Source organism: Urocitellus parryii, chromosome 4 (assembly GCF_045843805.1).
Source record: "Urocitellus parryii isolate mUroPar1 chromosome 4, mUroPar1.hap1, whole genome shotgun sequence".
Lineage (NCBI taxonomy): Eukaryota > Metazoa > Chordata > Mammalia > Rodentia > Sciuridae > Urocitellus > Urocitellus parryii.
Window position 1 is genome coordinate 209,767,882 of NC_135534.1, and position 13,915 is coordinate 209,781,796.

The 13,915-nt window shown below is 61.7% G+C and overlaps 2 protein-coding genes across 2 annotated transcripts; both read left to right on the forward strand.

Moving 5' to 3' along the window:
• Nucleotides 1-3,236: 3,236 nt before the first annotated feature.
• On the forward strand, nt 3,237-5,866 carry LOC113187666 (major urinary protein 20-like). The gene is made up of 6 exons (XM_026395621.1): nt 3,237-3,332; nt 4,047-4,183; nt 4,401-4,474; nt 5,229-5,336; nt 5,561-5,662; nt 5,841-5,866. The coding sequence occupies exons 1-6, from the start codon at nt 3,237-3,239 to the stop codon at nt 5,864-5,866; spliced, it is 543 nt and encodes a 180-aa protein (XP_026251406.1).
• A 2,801-nt stretch (nt 5,867-8,667) lies between these two features.
• On the forward strand, nt 8,668-11,805 carry LOC144254353 (beta-lactoglobulin-like). The gene is made up of 6 exons (XM_077797368.1): nt 8,668-8,772; nt 9,446-9,582; nt 10,616-10,689; nt 10,921-11,028; nt 11,418-11,513; nt 11,765-11,805. The coding sequence occupies exons 1-6, from the start codon at nt 8,668-8,670 to the stop codon at nt 11,803-11,805; spliced, it is 561 nt and encodes a 186-aa protein (XP_077653494.1).
• The last annotated feature ends 2,110 nt before the right edge of the window (nt 11,806-13,915 follow it).

Sequence of the window (13,915 nt, forward strand, 5' to 3'; positions counted from 1 at the left end):
GATTCCATCTACAGAACATTGTTGAGTGACACAGTACAGACAGGAACAGAGGCAGGAGGGAGCGGCGTGGCCGCTGGGGGGCAGCAGGGGGCGCTTGCGTAGACGTGTTCTTCTAGCATCCCTCCCCAGCGTCCATCCGTAACCCATAACTCGGTGCTGAAGCTGCACGGTGTGTGGGGGAGGTCATTGCAGGCCAGCTGAGGAGGTCGGCAGGATGCCTCTGTACCACTTCTTACAAGTGCATGCGAGTCTACGACTTCTTTAAGACAAAACTTGGATTTTTTAAGCAGCGGAAGGATCCTAAAAGACGCAGATCCACCCTGTCACAGATTGGAGGACACAACTGACTCTGTATCAGGCTGTGCAGGGCAGACAGCGCCTGTTGGCAGAGAATCCTGTGTAACTTCGTTAATGTGGCTTCTGCGGTCCTCCCCTGGGGTGGGATGTTAATCCTGGGGCCAGTAGGATAAAGGGTACGGAGTTCTGTTCTGTGTTTGCAGTTCTTTAAATCATCTCAAAATAAAGTCTTTTCTTTTGTTTCTCACATGGGCAAGATATTTGAACAGGAACTTCACCAGGTGAGATGCAAATGACAAGCAAGTGAAGGAAGCTCAGAACCCTAAGGAATGCAGATCAAAACCACCGAGAGGCCACCAGAAGCTATTGGAATAGCTGGAAGTTCATAGTGTCATCACCCTGTGTAAGTAGACGGGTTTTTCTAGCTCTCTTGATGATGCTCCTCAGAGGGACCAGTGTGGCTTCTGAAAAGCCACCCCGCACCTCATGGGAGAGGGGCCCCCGGCGCTCATAGCCCCGGCAAGGAGAAGGCCAGCCGGCAGCTTTCCTGGGCCTCGGTGCTCTGGATCCAGAGGACTGAACCCAATGCAGAAGAAGCCCACTCCTAGCAGGTATGTGCTGGCGCTCATGAGGATGGACACAGCACGCCATGCCCCAGGATGGCCACTTGGTGGAGCCCAAGGCCTCTTATTACATCAAAGTGCCCTGGGAAAATTTGGTCGGAATTTTACAGAAATACTGGTGGGCGTTTCGTCGGCTGCTGTCATCTGTGGTGGTGGCCAGGAGAGCTGTGGCTGGCGGGGGCCCGAGTCCACCTGCAGGACCATGGGCACTTTCACAGCCCACCTGCAGCACATGTGGCCACCTGCTCTCCTCCCCAGAGAGCTAGCAACTAAAACCAAATGTACAACAGTAAGGACTCTACCAGCTCATGCTTCCTCTGCTGGCCTCAGGCTGATGCTATCCCCGGGTGTCCAGGGGCAGCTCTGCCAGCCTTGCTCACACCTTGGGGGATGCTGTTGTGGACATTTCTGGACTTCCAGGTGCCCGTGGCCATTTCCACAGCCTTCCAAGCGTCTTTAGCTGTGCAGAGGCGGAGGAGTGCACGAGGGATACAAGTCCTTGACAGGGGACAGTAAAGACGGTGTCCCTGAGGGCCCCTTTGTATTGTCAAACCCTTGCCAAGCTGAAGAACTATGGGAGCAGAGCCAGGCCAGAAAGCCCAGGTCCTTCTGATCTGGACCAACCCAGGCCTCCTCCACCTAGCCAGGACCCTGCTCCTCGGGGTGCTGGTCACACTGCGAGCTGCGTGGGCTCAGGCTGCTTCTGCAGCCTGACACACAGAATGCCTCTCAGCGGCGCCCGGACGGGACTGAAGGCACCGTGGAGAGGACACGTGTCACTTGTCCAGCTGGCCACCACTGGGCAGAACACCGGGAGGGAGAGGAGCTGCTGCTTGGCAAGCACAGAGGGACAGAGGGGCTGTCGGCCTGTGGCCCTGGACTGTCCCCGGAAGCACACCGCGGCAACCCTAGGCCCTGTGTTGGGGCCCTGCATCCTGTTCCTCTCCTGGCATCCTACCCTCTGCCCCGGCACAACCCGGCTACAGGCGTGACAGTACACACTCACACAAACGGAACTATGTGCACGCACGGGCACACTCACGCTCACTCTCACATGTGTGCACACTCGGGCACAGGCGCTCACAGGCACACTTATGCACACACACGCCACGTGATCCAGCAGCGGCTGCAGCTGGCCTCCCCACCCCATAGGGGACAGGAAGCCCAAGGGCCAGCAGTGAGAGCCAGAAGGAGTCCCCATGGGGCTCATGGCACAGCAAGCCATTGCACCCAGTCCCCGCTGCCCCCAGCCCCCCCCGGCCTGCCCATCATCTGGGCGTATGATCCCATGACCAGCAGACCATCCTCCAGCTGCCCCATGAGCAGCCACGTGCTTCTCCCGCCGGCGGCCTGCACCTGTGATGACTCCGAGTTCTCAGCCAGCGTAATCCTTTTAGTCTCGCCAGCTGAGCAGCTCTGCCTCCTTACGTTGGTAAGGAGCTGGGCCAAGCCGGATACGTGGCCTCTGCTGCGCAGGGCTTTCATGGGCTCCTGTGGCCACAGAGGGCAGGGCTCAGAGGACCTGCCCTTGAAGCGTGTCCTCTCCCTGGCTCAGCATAACCCAGGTCAGGTCCTGGCCTCTCCCAGCCCCTTGCAGGTCTCATGGAGCCTGGAGTCCTGGCATTGGGAGTGGGCACCAGCATGAGGCCAGCACCAGGGCCAGCCACAAAGACTAGCCAGCCCAAAGCAGGGCAAGGCCAGCCTCAGCTGTCCCATGTCCAGCTGCTGTGCCCCAGAGTGCCCCAGAGGCCCATGTTGCCCCAGAGCCCACCTCCACACAGAGACCCATAAAGCAACGACGCAGTCACTCGGGGTGGGGGTTGGGACTGAGGGCCCAAGGCCCCCCAGGGAGCTCTACAGCCCTCGACTCGTGGGTCCCAGCCCCCAGGGGAAGCGGGGCCTCTCCAGAAGAGGGGTGCCACTCCCACTCGTACCAACGGCCTGTGGTGCTGAGGCTGCAGGACCCTCAGCCCTGTGAGCCCACTGGAGCCCCAGACGTGCCCAGGCCACCACAAAGGCCTCTCAGTCCAGGAGCCAAGTGGCCCTGGAGGCCTGGCCCAGAGCCCCGTCAAGACCTTTTCAGAGGAAGCAGCTCATGGCCCAGGGCTGGCAGCGACCCTCTCCAAACTCCCTGTTGTGCAAACACGCTGGTTCCGGTGGATGGTGCAAGGACGGAGACGGGGCGAGGCAGCAGGGGGCTGTTCCCTCTGGGCTTGGCCCTGGCCCTGGCTCTGGAGCAGTATATAGGCAACAGAGCAGGGCTGTCCACACCGCATCCAGCAAGCTGCATCCCGAACGGAACAGCCACACAGGGCCATGACACTGCTGCTGCTCAGCCTCTGTCTGGGCCTCGCCTGGGCCCAGCAGGACCAAAGCCTGGTGCCTGTGCAACCCGGCTTCCACCCTGAACAGGTGCTCTTGGGGGCTGGAGGGAGGGTGTGGAGGTCCCCCCATCCCTGAGGCTGCTCCTGGGCCCCTTGTACCCCAATACCCCCAGTGTGCACCCCCATGATCACAGCCCCTTGCACACCCTGACACTCCTCAGCACAGCCAGTGATCAGCCCGTGTCACACAGGAAGACACCAAGCTCCATGCCCCCCACAGCTGGGAGGCAGCAGACCAGTGGGTGTGAGCCAGCCTCAGCATTGAGAACCCACAGGGACAGTAGTGTCCTTCCAGAGGCCAGGAGCTCTGAGACAGTGACCCCTCACTCCTCTGGGTTCCCTCAGGGAGCCCATCACAGTGTCCAGCCCCCAGGAGGGCTGCAAGCCTGGGGCCTGAACAAGAAGGACGGGACCCTTAGGCCAGAGCTCCCCACCATGTGTCCCATTGCACACGGCCCACAGCCTCTGTGTGAGAGGATTCCCCACTCTGCCAGGGGCTGGGGTGCAGGAACCACACCTGCCCATCAGCATCGTCATGGCCAACACTACACTGGCCAGCCTGGCTGGGTTGGGGGCAGAGTCGCAGCCCTCAAGCCCTATCAGCGTGAGGTCTGAGATAAGGTGGGTCTGCACCCTGTCCCCCTCCGGGGCAACCCTGCCCCTGCCCACTGCTGCAACCAGGCGCCAGGGAAGAAGGCTCCCCAGGACCACCAGGGTGAGGACAGGGCCTTGCTGCCTGCAGGTGGAGGGGCCCTGGCACACCATCAAGCTCGGTGCCACTGACCCGTCTGTTATTGAGGAAGGAGGCTCCTACCTGTGTTCCATGTCTGGCATCAAACTCCTGGAGGACGGAGACCTGAACATCACCTACTTCCACAGGCGAGGGGCTGGGGCTCGTCCTTGGCATGTCTCCCATCCTGGCTCCGCCCGGCCACATCCCAACCCCTCTCCCCCGGGCTTCCCAGCTGCTCACAGCTCAACCTCCCGCCCTCGACACCCCGCCCAGGAGGACCCCCAAACACTGCTGGAGGGAGGGAGGAAAGGAGAGGGAGAGAGGGAGAGAGGGGGAAGGAGGGAGGACGTTGCTCTCTTTTAGGAAAGATGGAAAGTGCGTGCAGGAATTCTACATTGGGAAGAAGACCAACACGCCCGGCCGCTACACTTTTGAGTGTGAGTCAAAGTGCCCCACGGCTTGCCAGGGGTTGGCCATGAGTGGGTACAAAGGCAACTGGCCAGGAATATTCTGGAGTGGGGAGTGGGTGAAGGGGGGAGTGGGTGAAGGGGGAGGTGTCCCCACAGCCTGGTAGCCATCCCTTTGAGTTTCAAAATCCCAGAGCGGCAGCCCCTATTCTTCCCTGGTGCCACGGTTCCTCATGGACTGCCGGCCCTTCTCCTGGGCCCTCCCCCAGGCTCCAGCTGGAGGGAGGACGATGGAGAGAATGGCTCTGGCGCTTCCTTGCCCAGGCCCTGGGGTGCGGCTAACACTTCCCCGGTGAACGTAGGTCCCAAAGCACAAAGGAACATTTGTGAGGTGGGGGCAGGTCATCTAGGGACAGAGGGTACCAGCCTGCGCCCCAGAGAGGAGGGTGCGGAGCTGAGCGGTGCCTGATGGACAGGCTGCGTCTAGCATTTGCAGAGCTGGAGCCTGGCAGGAGGCATAGACAGCTCTGTCAAGACTGGGGAGTCCTGGCCCCCCTTCCCCCTGCACTGCCCTCCCTGCCTCCTGCCCCAGAGAGAGACTGAGACAATGACACAGAGACACAGAGCTTGACGGAGTCCGTGGTCTGCGTGGCAGGGTCCTAGGCTGTGGCCAGCCAGTCAATGCTGAGCGATGGGCAGGCTGAGCCCTTGGGGGAGGCGCGGGTGCTGGCGGGCAGGGTGCCTAGACCCAGCAGGCCTTGCGCCATCCTGGTTTCTGTTGCAGACGAAGGTAAAAACTTCCTCACCTTCGTGGCTGTGGACGATGGCTTCCTCATCATGGACCTGGAGAACCGCCGTGAAGCGGGTGCTCTCGTCGTGGTGGAGCTCCACGGTAGGTGCCAGCCCCATCCCACCCGGGACAGCGGAAGAAGCGCATGTCTCAGGACAGGGCGGGGAGACCTGGGGTCCTGGCTGGACGGCAGGCCGCAGTGGGCAGCGGGGCTCAGGGCTGGAGGCTTCCCCAGGGGCTGCCCCAGGGCCCTCCTTGCTGGCCTCCAGCGGGTTCCAAGAGGTTGCAGTCCCCTGTGACTGGGGGTTTGACTCCGGGGGCTGCAGGCAGGACCTTCCTGGTGAACGAGGTGGGGCAGGAGGCGTACAGGAAGCACACGCTCAGGAGAGGTATCCAGCCAGACAACATTGTGGAACTGTCTGCTCACGGTAAGCCACCTCGGCAGGTGCCACTTCTCACAGGGACTGGAACACGCTGGCCAGGGTAAACCCCCCCGTAGGAAGTCCTCCTTGGGGCCAGAGAGGGCAGTGGGCAGGAGGAGGGGTCCGCATGGGCTGGGATGGCCTCATCTGGGGTCAGTAATCTCTGCTCCCTCTTTGGTTGCAGGAAGATGCACCTCCCTGGGGTCCTAGGTGAGTAGACACCTGCCTGTCCCCTGTCTTTACTGCCACCAGTTCTGGCAGGTGGCTTTCTCTGGGGACCACCCTGCCCAGTGCAGCCCCTAGTCCACTGGGCTATGCTTGCTAAGAGGCTGTGTTCTGGGACCCAGACTGAGTCAGAACATCGGGTGGACCTAGGCCAGCCCAGAGGAGCTGGGCCCCTCTTCAGAAGCCCAGCTTGGGATCTCAGGATGGGCCACAGCTTCCAGCCACCCAGGAGAAGGGAGGTTTGCCCCTGGCCTCAGCCTCCCTGTTCCTCATCTGCAGTCACCCCCTTCCTGCCCACCCCTGTACACACACACCACGGTGCACACACACCACAGTGAGCGTGCACACACACACACACACACACACACACACACACACACACACTCCCGGCCACTCCCTGGCTCATCCTGTGCTTGGCCCAGTGCTCCCTGCATCCTGGTGCCCGTTACAGCTCTGCCAAGCACAGTCAGCCCCTCATCCCTCCAGGGCCCCCCTGGGTCCTTCCCTGCTCCCAGGGCAGGATGCCTCCCCACACCGTTTCTTCTGGCTCGTTAGGCAGGCTCCCAGGCCAGGGTTGAGGCTGTCTCAGTGGCTCCAGGATCTGGGAGGATACCCAGGAATCACCACTCAAGACCAGGGACAGGAGGCTCAGCGCCTGTGACCTGGAGGCCTTGGCCTAGTGTAGGGGGCTCAAGGCAGAGGCCCGCGAGGCTCCAGGGGTGCAGGAGCTTGGCTTCTTGCTCAGCCATGGGGTATGCAGGGCCTGGGGAACGAGGCTGCAGGACCATGCAGAGAGGGGCAGACCCAGGGAACCCCCCCTATCCTGACCCAGGAGCCAAGTGCTCCCCTAGCACGTGGGTGGGGCGGGGGGCGTCCTGCTGGGCCGGAGATCAGCAGCAAAGCATCTGGCTTTCCAGGGCTCCTTGTGTGCAGCCCAGAGCCAGCGTTTCCTGTGGCCCCATTTCTGGATGCCTCCTGACCTGCGCCCTTCCCCCCGTACAATAAACCAGTCCTGCATCTGCTCTGGGGCTTCTTGTGCCCAGAGGCCAGCCGGGCTCTTTTCTGCTCAGAGGAGGGACCTCCCTGGGCAGAGGGAGGTGTGGTGGAGAGCAGAGCTTCTTCATCCCTGGAAACAGCCCCTGGGGCACAGGCAGGGTTCACAGAGGCAGAATCCCACACCAAGGGCAGCAGCTGGGTTTTGGAGGGGCCACAGGGTGTGCCAGGCCCCGCAGGCCCTGGTGATCCCATTCAGACCCAAAGGAGTCCCCCCCCCACCACCACCCCGTCTGCATCCATCCTCCTGAGCCCATAACTTAGGCTGAGTGTCGCTGTGGCCAGAGGAGGGAGGGAGGGAGGGGGCAGATTGCTCCACCCCACCAAGTCCCTCCAGGGCCTCCCAGAGTGGCCAGTACAGGGGGACGCTCCCTGGGCCTGGGAAGCATGGTCAGGATGCAGAGAGCTGCGGGCCACTCTCCAGGGGCCCTCGAGCACAGCGCGCTCAGCCCACAGGGCAGGCGGGAGTGTGCCACTCAGGCGCTGTCTCCAGCTGTGGGAGGCAGGCCCTGCCCTGTCCTCGTCCAGCTCCCAAGGCCTGAGCCAACGGTGTCTGTGTCCGGGAGTGGGAGGCCACCCCACCTGCCAGCCCAGCCCCAAGCCAAGGCTGACCTCAGGGGGCTGTCCCTACCCCAGAGGGCCCAGTTTCTGCCTCACAGAAAGCCCCAGGAGGGCCCTGCTGGTCAGACCAGGCCTGCTCTGGCTGGTGACCTCTTCATGCCACACCAAAGCTGGTGGGAAGTTCACTTTACCCTGAACTCCCAGGACAGGTGCTGGGCAAGTGCCTGGCACAGGTCAGCCAACTCTACCCTCCAGCCCCACACAGGGTCGTTCACTCCCAGAGCCAACTCTCTGCCACAGGGGAGCCTGGGCCTCTGGTCACTTCTGCACCAGATTCCAGAATGTGGAACTGGATCCTGTTGGGGCAGCTCTCCAGGCTAGGGTGCGGGGGGTGGGGTGAGTTCTGAGCTCGGCTCCTGGCCAGGCCAGGCCTGCAGAAGGGCAGGGCTTGGAGACGAGGTGAGAAGGGCCGGCAGAAGGTGGGGTGCAGAGGCAGACATCACATTCGGGGACCAGCTGGCATCTCTGCAGTTGCACAAGGTGGGGAGGGCTGGGCTGCGGGGTAGGCATGGAACCCTTAAGGAGAAGGTGGACCCCCAAAAGTGGGCAGCCCACACCATCCTGGACACACGGTGGGGGGTGGCTGTGGGGTGGAGAGAGGCGGCTGATTCATAACGTTCATAACAGAACAAATCAGCACCAGCCCTGGCTTGGTGCCCAGGCCCAGTGCCATCTGAGGGCCTTCTGTGCCACCCCCTTCAACCCCCCCACAGGCAGGAGCTAAGTGGGTGCAGGTGAGTGGGGACACGAGTGGTCCTTGCCTTCCTGCTCACAGGCCTGGGAGGAGGAGCCTGTGGGCGAGGCAGGCACGTCTGTATCCTCCCGGGTCCTCCCGGGTCCTCCCGGGCCTCCCTGGGCAGGAGGCCCACCCCCAGGTTCCCAGGGCAGGCCCGCAGGTGGCTAGGCTGGCCTGACAACCAGGCCACATCCTCACATCCCAGACACAGGCGGGTGGGGGCAAGGAGGCCGCGTCAGTCCTGGGGGAGGACTGGGATGCTCAGGGCTGGGAGGACCCAGAGCTGGTTAGGCAGCTGCTGGGGACAAGTGGCTGCTGGAGGACGTTCGCAGAGCAGGGGAGTTAGCCAGAGCGGCTCCCAGGACCTGGCACCAGGATGCTGGAGAGAGGGCTGCTGCTGCTGGCTCTCGGCCTGGGCCTGGCCAGCACCCAGGGGACTCTGGAAGAGGTGCCAGTGCAGCCCGGCTTTGACGCACAAAAGGTAGGTATCGTGGGCCCAGCCCTCAGACGGTACCAGGACAGGGACTGGACAGCGTCACATGGAGGAGGTGCTCAGGCCAGAGGCAGGGGTTGGGGTTCGGCCAAGCCTGTGCTGCAGGAGCTCTGGTGGTCCCAGGGGCATGAACCTCAAGGTCTTCCTGTCTTCTCCCAAGAGACAGAAGCCAAGAGAGGTCCCCGCAGCCTGCAGGGCCTCAACTGCACAAGCAAAGCCAGGGCTGGGTTGAGGAGTCCCCCACTGGGTGACACCAGGGAGCAGAGAGAGTCCTTGTCTGTCCCTGCCCACCCATTCTGGGGTCTCAGCACCCACAGTCAGATGTGGAACTAAGGATCCAGGCTAGGAGGGGCAGCCAGAGCAGCTGCAGGACAGGCCCTTCTCCTGCCACCCTCCCTGGACTCGCAGAGGAGACAGCTTGGCTCAGACTGGGGAGTGGACGTGGAAGGGGGCAGCAAGAGTCAGGAATCAGGTCAGAGAGGCAGAGAGCCTGAGAGTCAAGAGCAGGCTAAATGTTTTCAAGAAGGGAAGCCACACTTGACCCCAAGGAAGTCCACCAATAGGCCCCCAATGGAACCGTGGCCACCTGCTGGCCAGGCTCAGCGGATCCTGGACAGGGGACTAGCCAGCCTTGCCTGTCCCTGTGCCCACATTCCCACAGATGGAGGGACGCTGGTTCACCATGCAGCTGGCCACCAGCCACACAGACCTGGTCTTGCCAACTGACCCGCTGAGGCTCGCTCTCCACTCCATCTGGACCAGAGAGGGTGGGGACCTGGCATTGGTGCTGTTCTGGATGTGAGCGTGGGCCCTACCTCTTCCTTCTCAGACCCAGGCCCCCAAGGACAGCACCAGAGGCCCAAACCAGGGAGACATATGACAGTGAGCTGGGCTGGGGGCCTTTCCCTGAGAGGGGCAAGCCCTCACACTCCAAGAGAGGGGCCAGCAGGAGGGACAGACCCCTAAACCCATAGGCCTAGGCCATGGCCAGGCCCGGCGGTTGGGCCCAGGGCATAGCCAGCAGCTGTGATGTTCAGCTCCAGCCTGGAGACCGTGCTAGCCCAGGGGGCAGACGTCTGTCTCCAGCAATCTGAAGCAGCCGACTTGCCCGGCACATGGCACAAGCCTGGAATCCCTGTCACTGCAGAGGCTGAGGCAGGAGCTGGCAGTTCAAGATCAGCCTGAACCAGCTGAGACTGTCTCAAATATGAATTATCAATGAATAAGTGAAGTGGCTAATTTATTCCCAAGAAGCCTCACGGAGGAGCACTGCCCAGGGCCACTACTGCTCAGCACTAACCCCACGAGGACTGTGCCAGCCTGCACCCAGCCTAGGAGAAAAGACCACTGCCTAGCTGGTGGCCTGTTCTAGACACAGACGCACCGTGGCCCCAGGGACACGGGTCCATAAGCACATGCCCTGACCCTGCCCATGGATCTGGAGCCCCTGGGGCAAGGGCCAAGGGGGTGGGGCTTGTCCACACACGGAGCTGGACAAACAGGAACAGCGCAGACAGGTCCCTGACCCCCAAGACCCAGGGCTCAGAACCTGGGGCGAATGAGTCCATCCCCTTCAGGAAACGTGGGTCCGCCCAGCAACAGGCCACCCCACTCCCTCACTCTTGCGCAGGGCCCCTCAGCTCCACCCTGGGCAGCGTGGCCCCATCCTCCTCCCCCAGATGCCTGACCCTGAGGCAGGTACAAGTGCCAGACTGCCCCAAGCCCCAGGGGCCAAGAGCATGGGGACACCAGCGCTCCCAGCACAGGGCTCCCCAATGTCCCCCTGAGACAGGTAACTGGGAGCCATAAGAGGGTGACGTTTTTTTCCCAGAGGAGAAGGGGTGTGTAGAGGAATGAACGTCACCATCCACCCATCTGGGCTGCCAGGCCAGTACCAAGGCTCCTGTGAGTACCCAGCCTGGGGTCTGGCCCTCGCTGAGTGGGGAGGGGTGAGCAGGGCCCCAGATGCTCCATTCTGCCCTGACACCAGGAGGCTGTGGGCTTCGGGGGGTGGGGAAGAGCGCGAGCTGAAAGGAAGCGGGGCGTCCTCCGTAGACGGCTCTGTGCTGCCCGTGGGAGGGGCTGGGGGCCGGGGAGGAGGAGAGGTGTGGTGCCTCAGCTGCCTGGGGTCCCCAGTCGCGGGGGGCAGCATGCACGTCTGCTTCGTCAGCTCCGACTACAGCAACCTCATTCTGTACGTACGCTTTGAGGACGTCGAGGTTACCAGCCTATGGGCACTGCTGGGTAAGTGGCCTGCTCTCTCCAGTGCTGGCCAGCATGTCGCCCAGATCACCAGAGGGGAGGCGGGAGGCCCTCTGGGGTCTGCATCGGGCCCACTCCTTCAAGGAGCCCTGGGAGGCTGTGCCTTGGGCTGCATTCAGGGGATTCAGGGCAGGGGCCACTGCAACAGTCCAGGGAAGAGGACAGGCTGGGCCTGGTGGCAGCAGGGCAGATGGCCCCACAGTGGGCCAGCCCCAGTGTGTGCCCTGCATCTCAGCTGCAGCATCAGAGGGCTGAGGCCCAGGGCTGGCACCTGCCGCCCAGGCTCAGCCTCCCTGTTGTTCACCCCAGAGGAGGATGTGGAGAAGATGCGGCCCTGGGCCTTGGCCCTTACCACAGCCCTGTGATTTCAGCCAGAAGAATGCTCGAGGACCCCGCGTGGCTGGGGAAGTACTGGGAGTACGTGGAGAAATTCCGCCTGCAGAGCGCCCCGGTCTTCAATGTGGCCGGTAAGCTGCATCCAGCTCCTCCCAGCCCCCCGGCACCACGACAGCTGAAGACCACAGCTGACGCGGGCAGCATCCACAGCACACTCAGGCTGGGCAGCTGCTTCACCTGTGGGGTCTCACTCAGTCCACGGGAGGCGAGCACGGCGGGTGGGGGTGGGGGCGGGGGACAAGAGGCCCGTCCAGTGATTGGTTCATTACCTGAGCAATTTCAGAGTGACCAAATGAAGGCCTTTTTCTCTGTCCCTCCATAGGACAGTGCCCCAGCCCAGGCCCAGGGGAGTCCACTCCCTGAGCCTTCCTGCCTGGGCCTCCATCCCTCTGCACTGACCCCAGCTCCCCTGTCTTCTGGCCAGGGACTTGCCCAGGAGCCTGAAGCCCCTGAGGTCTGTCCTCTCCCCCCTCCCTGTGGGTCACAGGGCCACCTGCCAGCTGACCACATAAGGACCCATAGCATCTCCCAGCCCGGCCTGCACCTGAAAGAGACTAGTGGGAGGGGCGTGTGGCCCCACGTCCCCACCTCCGCAGAAACACCTGCAGGAGCAGATTGCCAAGGTCCTCACGCCGGCCCAGGCTGACAGTGTCACCCCATGGTGTGTGTCACAAGGCAACCCCAGGAGGTTCATCTCAGGCGCTCCTGCCCCTGACCTGGGCCCCCTGGGTCTGCTCTGGGCCACTCTGGAGAATGGCCATGACTCTAACCACACTGCCCCCTGGGAGCCAACTGGGGCTGCCAGGGATGCGTGGACTGGGGCACTGAGGCCGGTGGACGCCTGGCTTAGAGCCAAGGGCCCTACAGTGTGTACCCACCTCTGCTCCAGCTGGGCAGGCTCCGGGGAAACCAGGTCAGAGTCCTTGACACCCACCTAGACAGGCCTGGCAGGTGCCCAGCCCAGAAGACACCTCTGCCAAGCCTACCAGGAGCCCCGCCTGGCCAGCTGTCCCCACGCTCCTCCAGAGTGAAACAAGCATGACCTAAAACACTGAACCGCCACCAGGAGGGTTTTGCCAGGGGTGACTCAAAAGCTGGTGACACGGTGACAAAATAGAACAGAGCCGCTTCCCCATAACCAGCAGCCCTGGAAATGTGATAACCCAAGAAGGTGCAGACTTCCTGTGAAATAAAGATATCCTTATTCTGGACTCAGAGAGACGCCCGGGGCTGGGGTGTGGCTGGGTGACAGAGGCGAACTCAGCAGGCGCACTGCCCAACAGGGCCAACAGAATAAATGCCCGCGCTCCTCGGGGTCCCACAGGTCCCCAGCTCAAGTTGGCCTCCACATGCCAGCCCCTGAGGCCGAGCTCCAGGGGGACGTTTGCCTGAAAAAAACCCAAATCTAAAATTTACATGAAAGAATACAAGGGGCTGGGGATGTGGCTCAGGCGGTAGTGCGCTCGCCTGGCATGCGTGCGGCCCGGATTCGATCCTCAGCACCAAATACCAACAAAGATGTTGTGTCCGCCAAAAACTGAAAAATAAATATTAAAAATTCTCTCTCTCTCTCTCCCCCCCCCCCTTAAAACAAAATTTAAAAAAAAAAAAGAAAGAATACAAGTTTAGGAAAGTTTAAAAAGAAAAGCATTGAAACGGTCTGCCTCTGGGAGGTAACCACAGGGGAAGTCACGGGGCCCGAGCGCAGGGCAGGAAGAAAGACAGCAAGGCTCGAGGTCAGCAGACAAACACGCGTCCCCACAGCACGGGTGACAAAATGGCCCACCCTAACGGCACCTGCATTGAATAAAGGAGCTGACGGCAACGGGGAGACCTCTGGGGGCACAGGAAGGGCAGAGGTGGCCACTCGTTAACTCCTGACCCATTCTAGAAAAGAAGAAACCTAGAAATTTCTGTCCTCCCTCTACTTGGGGACCGAGGTGCCAACAGGTAGGACGGAAACCCCAAGGGAAAAGAGGGGCCCATCGAGCCTTTGGATCCCCGCACATCAGTTATCACCTGCAGAACTGAAATACACAAAAAGTGTCACTAATATTCGCCACGAAATTGGCAATGAATTCCCATCACACAGATAAATACATATCAAAGCTACTCCCTAATTCAAATGGGAGTTAGAAAAATGAGCAAAAGACCCCAAACGGGGCTATTTGCACACTCGCGGAACCCAGAGCTGCCGCCGAGTGCCATGTGAAAAGAGGGGGCCGGGCTCCCAGGCACCCAGCAGGAGGCACCGCATTGTCCACCAAATAAGACAGGGACATTTCTAGACAGATTCAGTGATGCCCACTGTGCGGGAAGGGCGGCCCTCGAGTAAGGACAGGGCTTGGCAGGCCTCCCTGGACTCCTCAGCAGGCCTGAGGGTGGCCCCGGGAGCCCACCCACTGGCCAGCTGACCTCTGTCCCCAGGTGAACCAAGGGCCTGCTCTGCCTTGATGCTGGCTCCGCTGCTTGT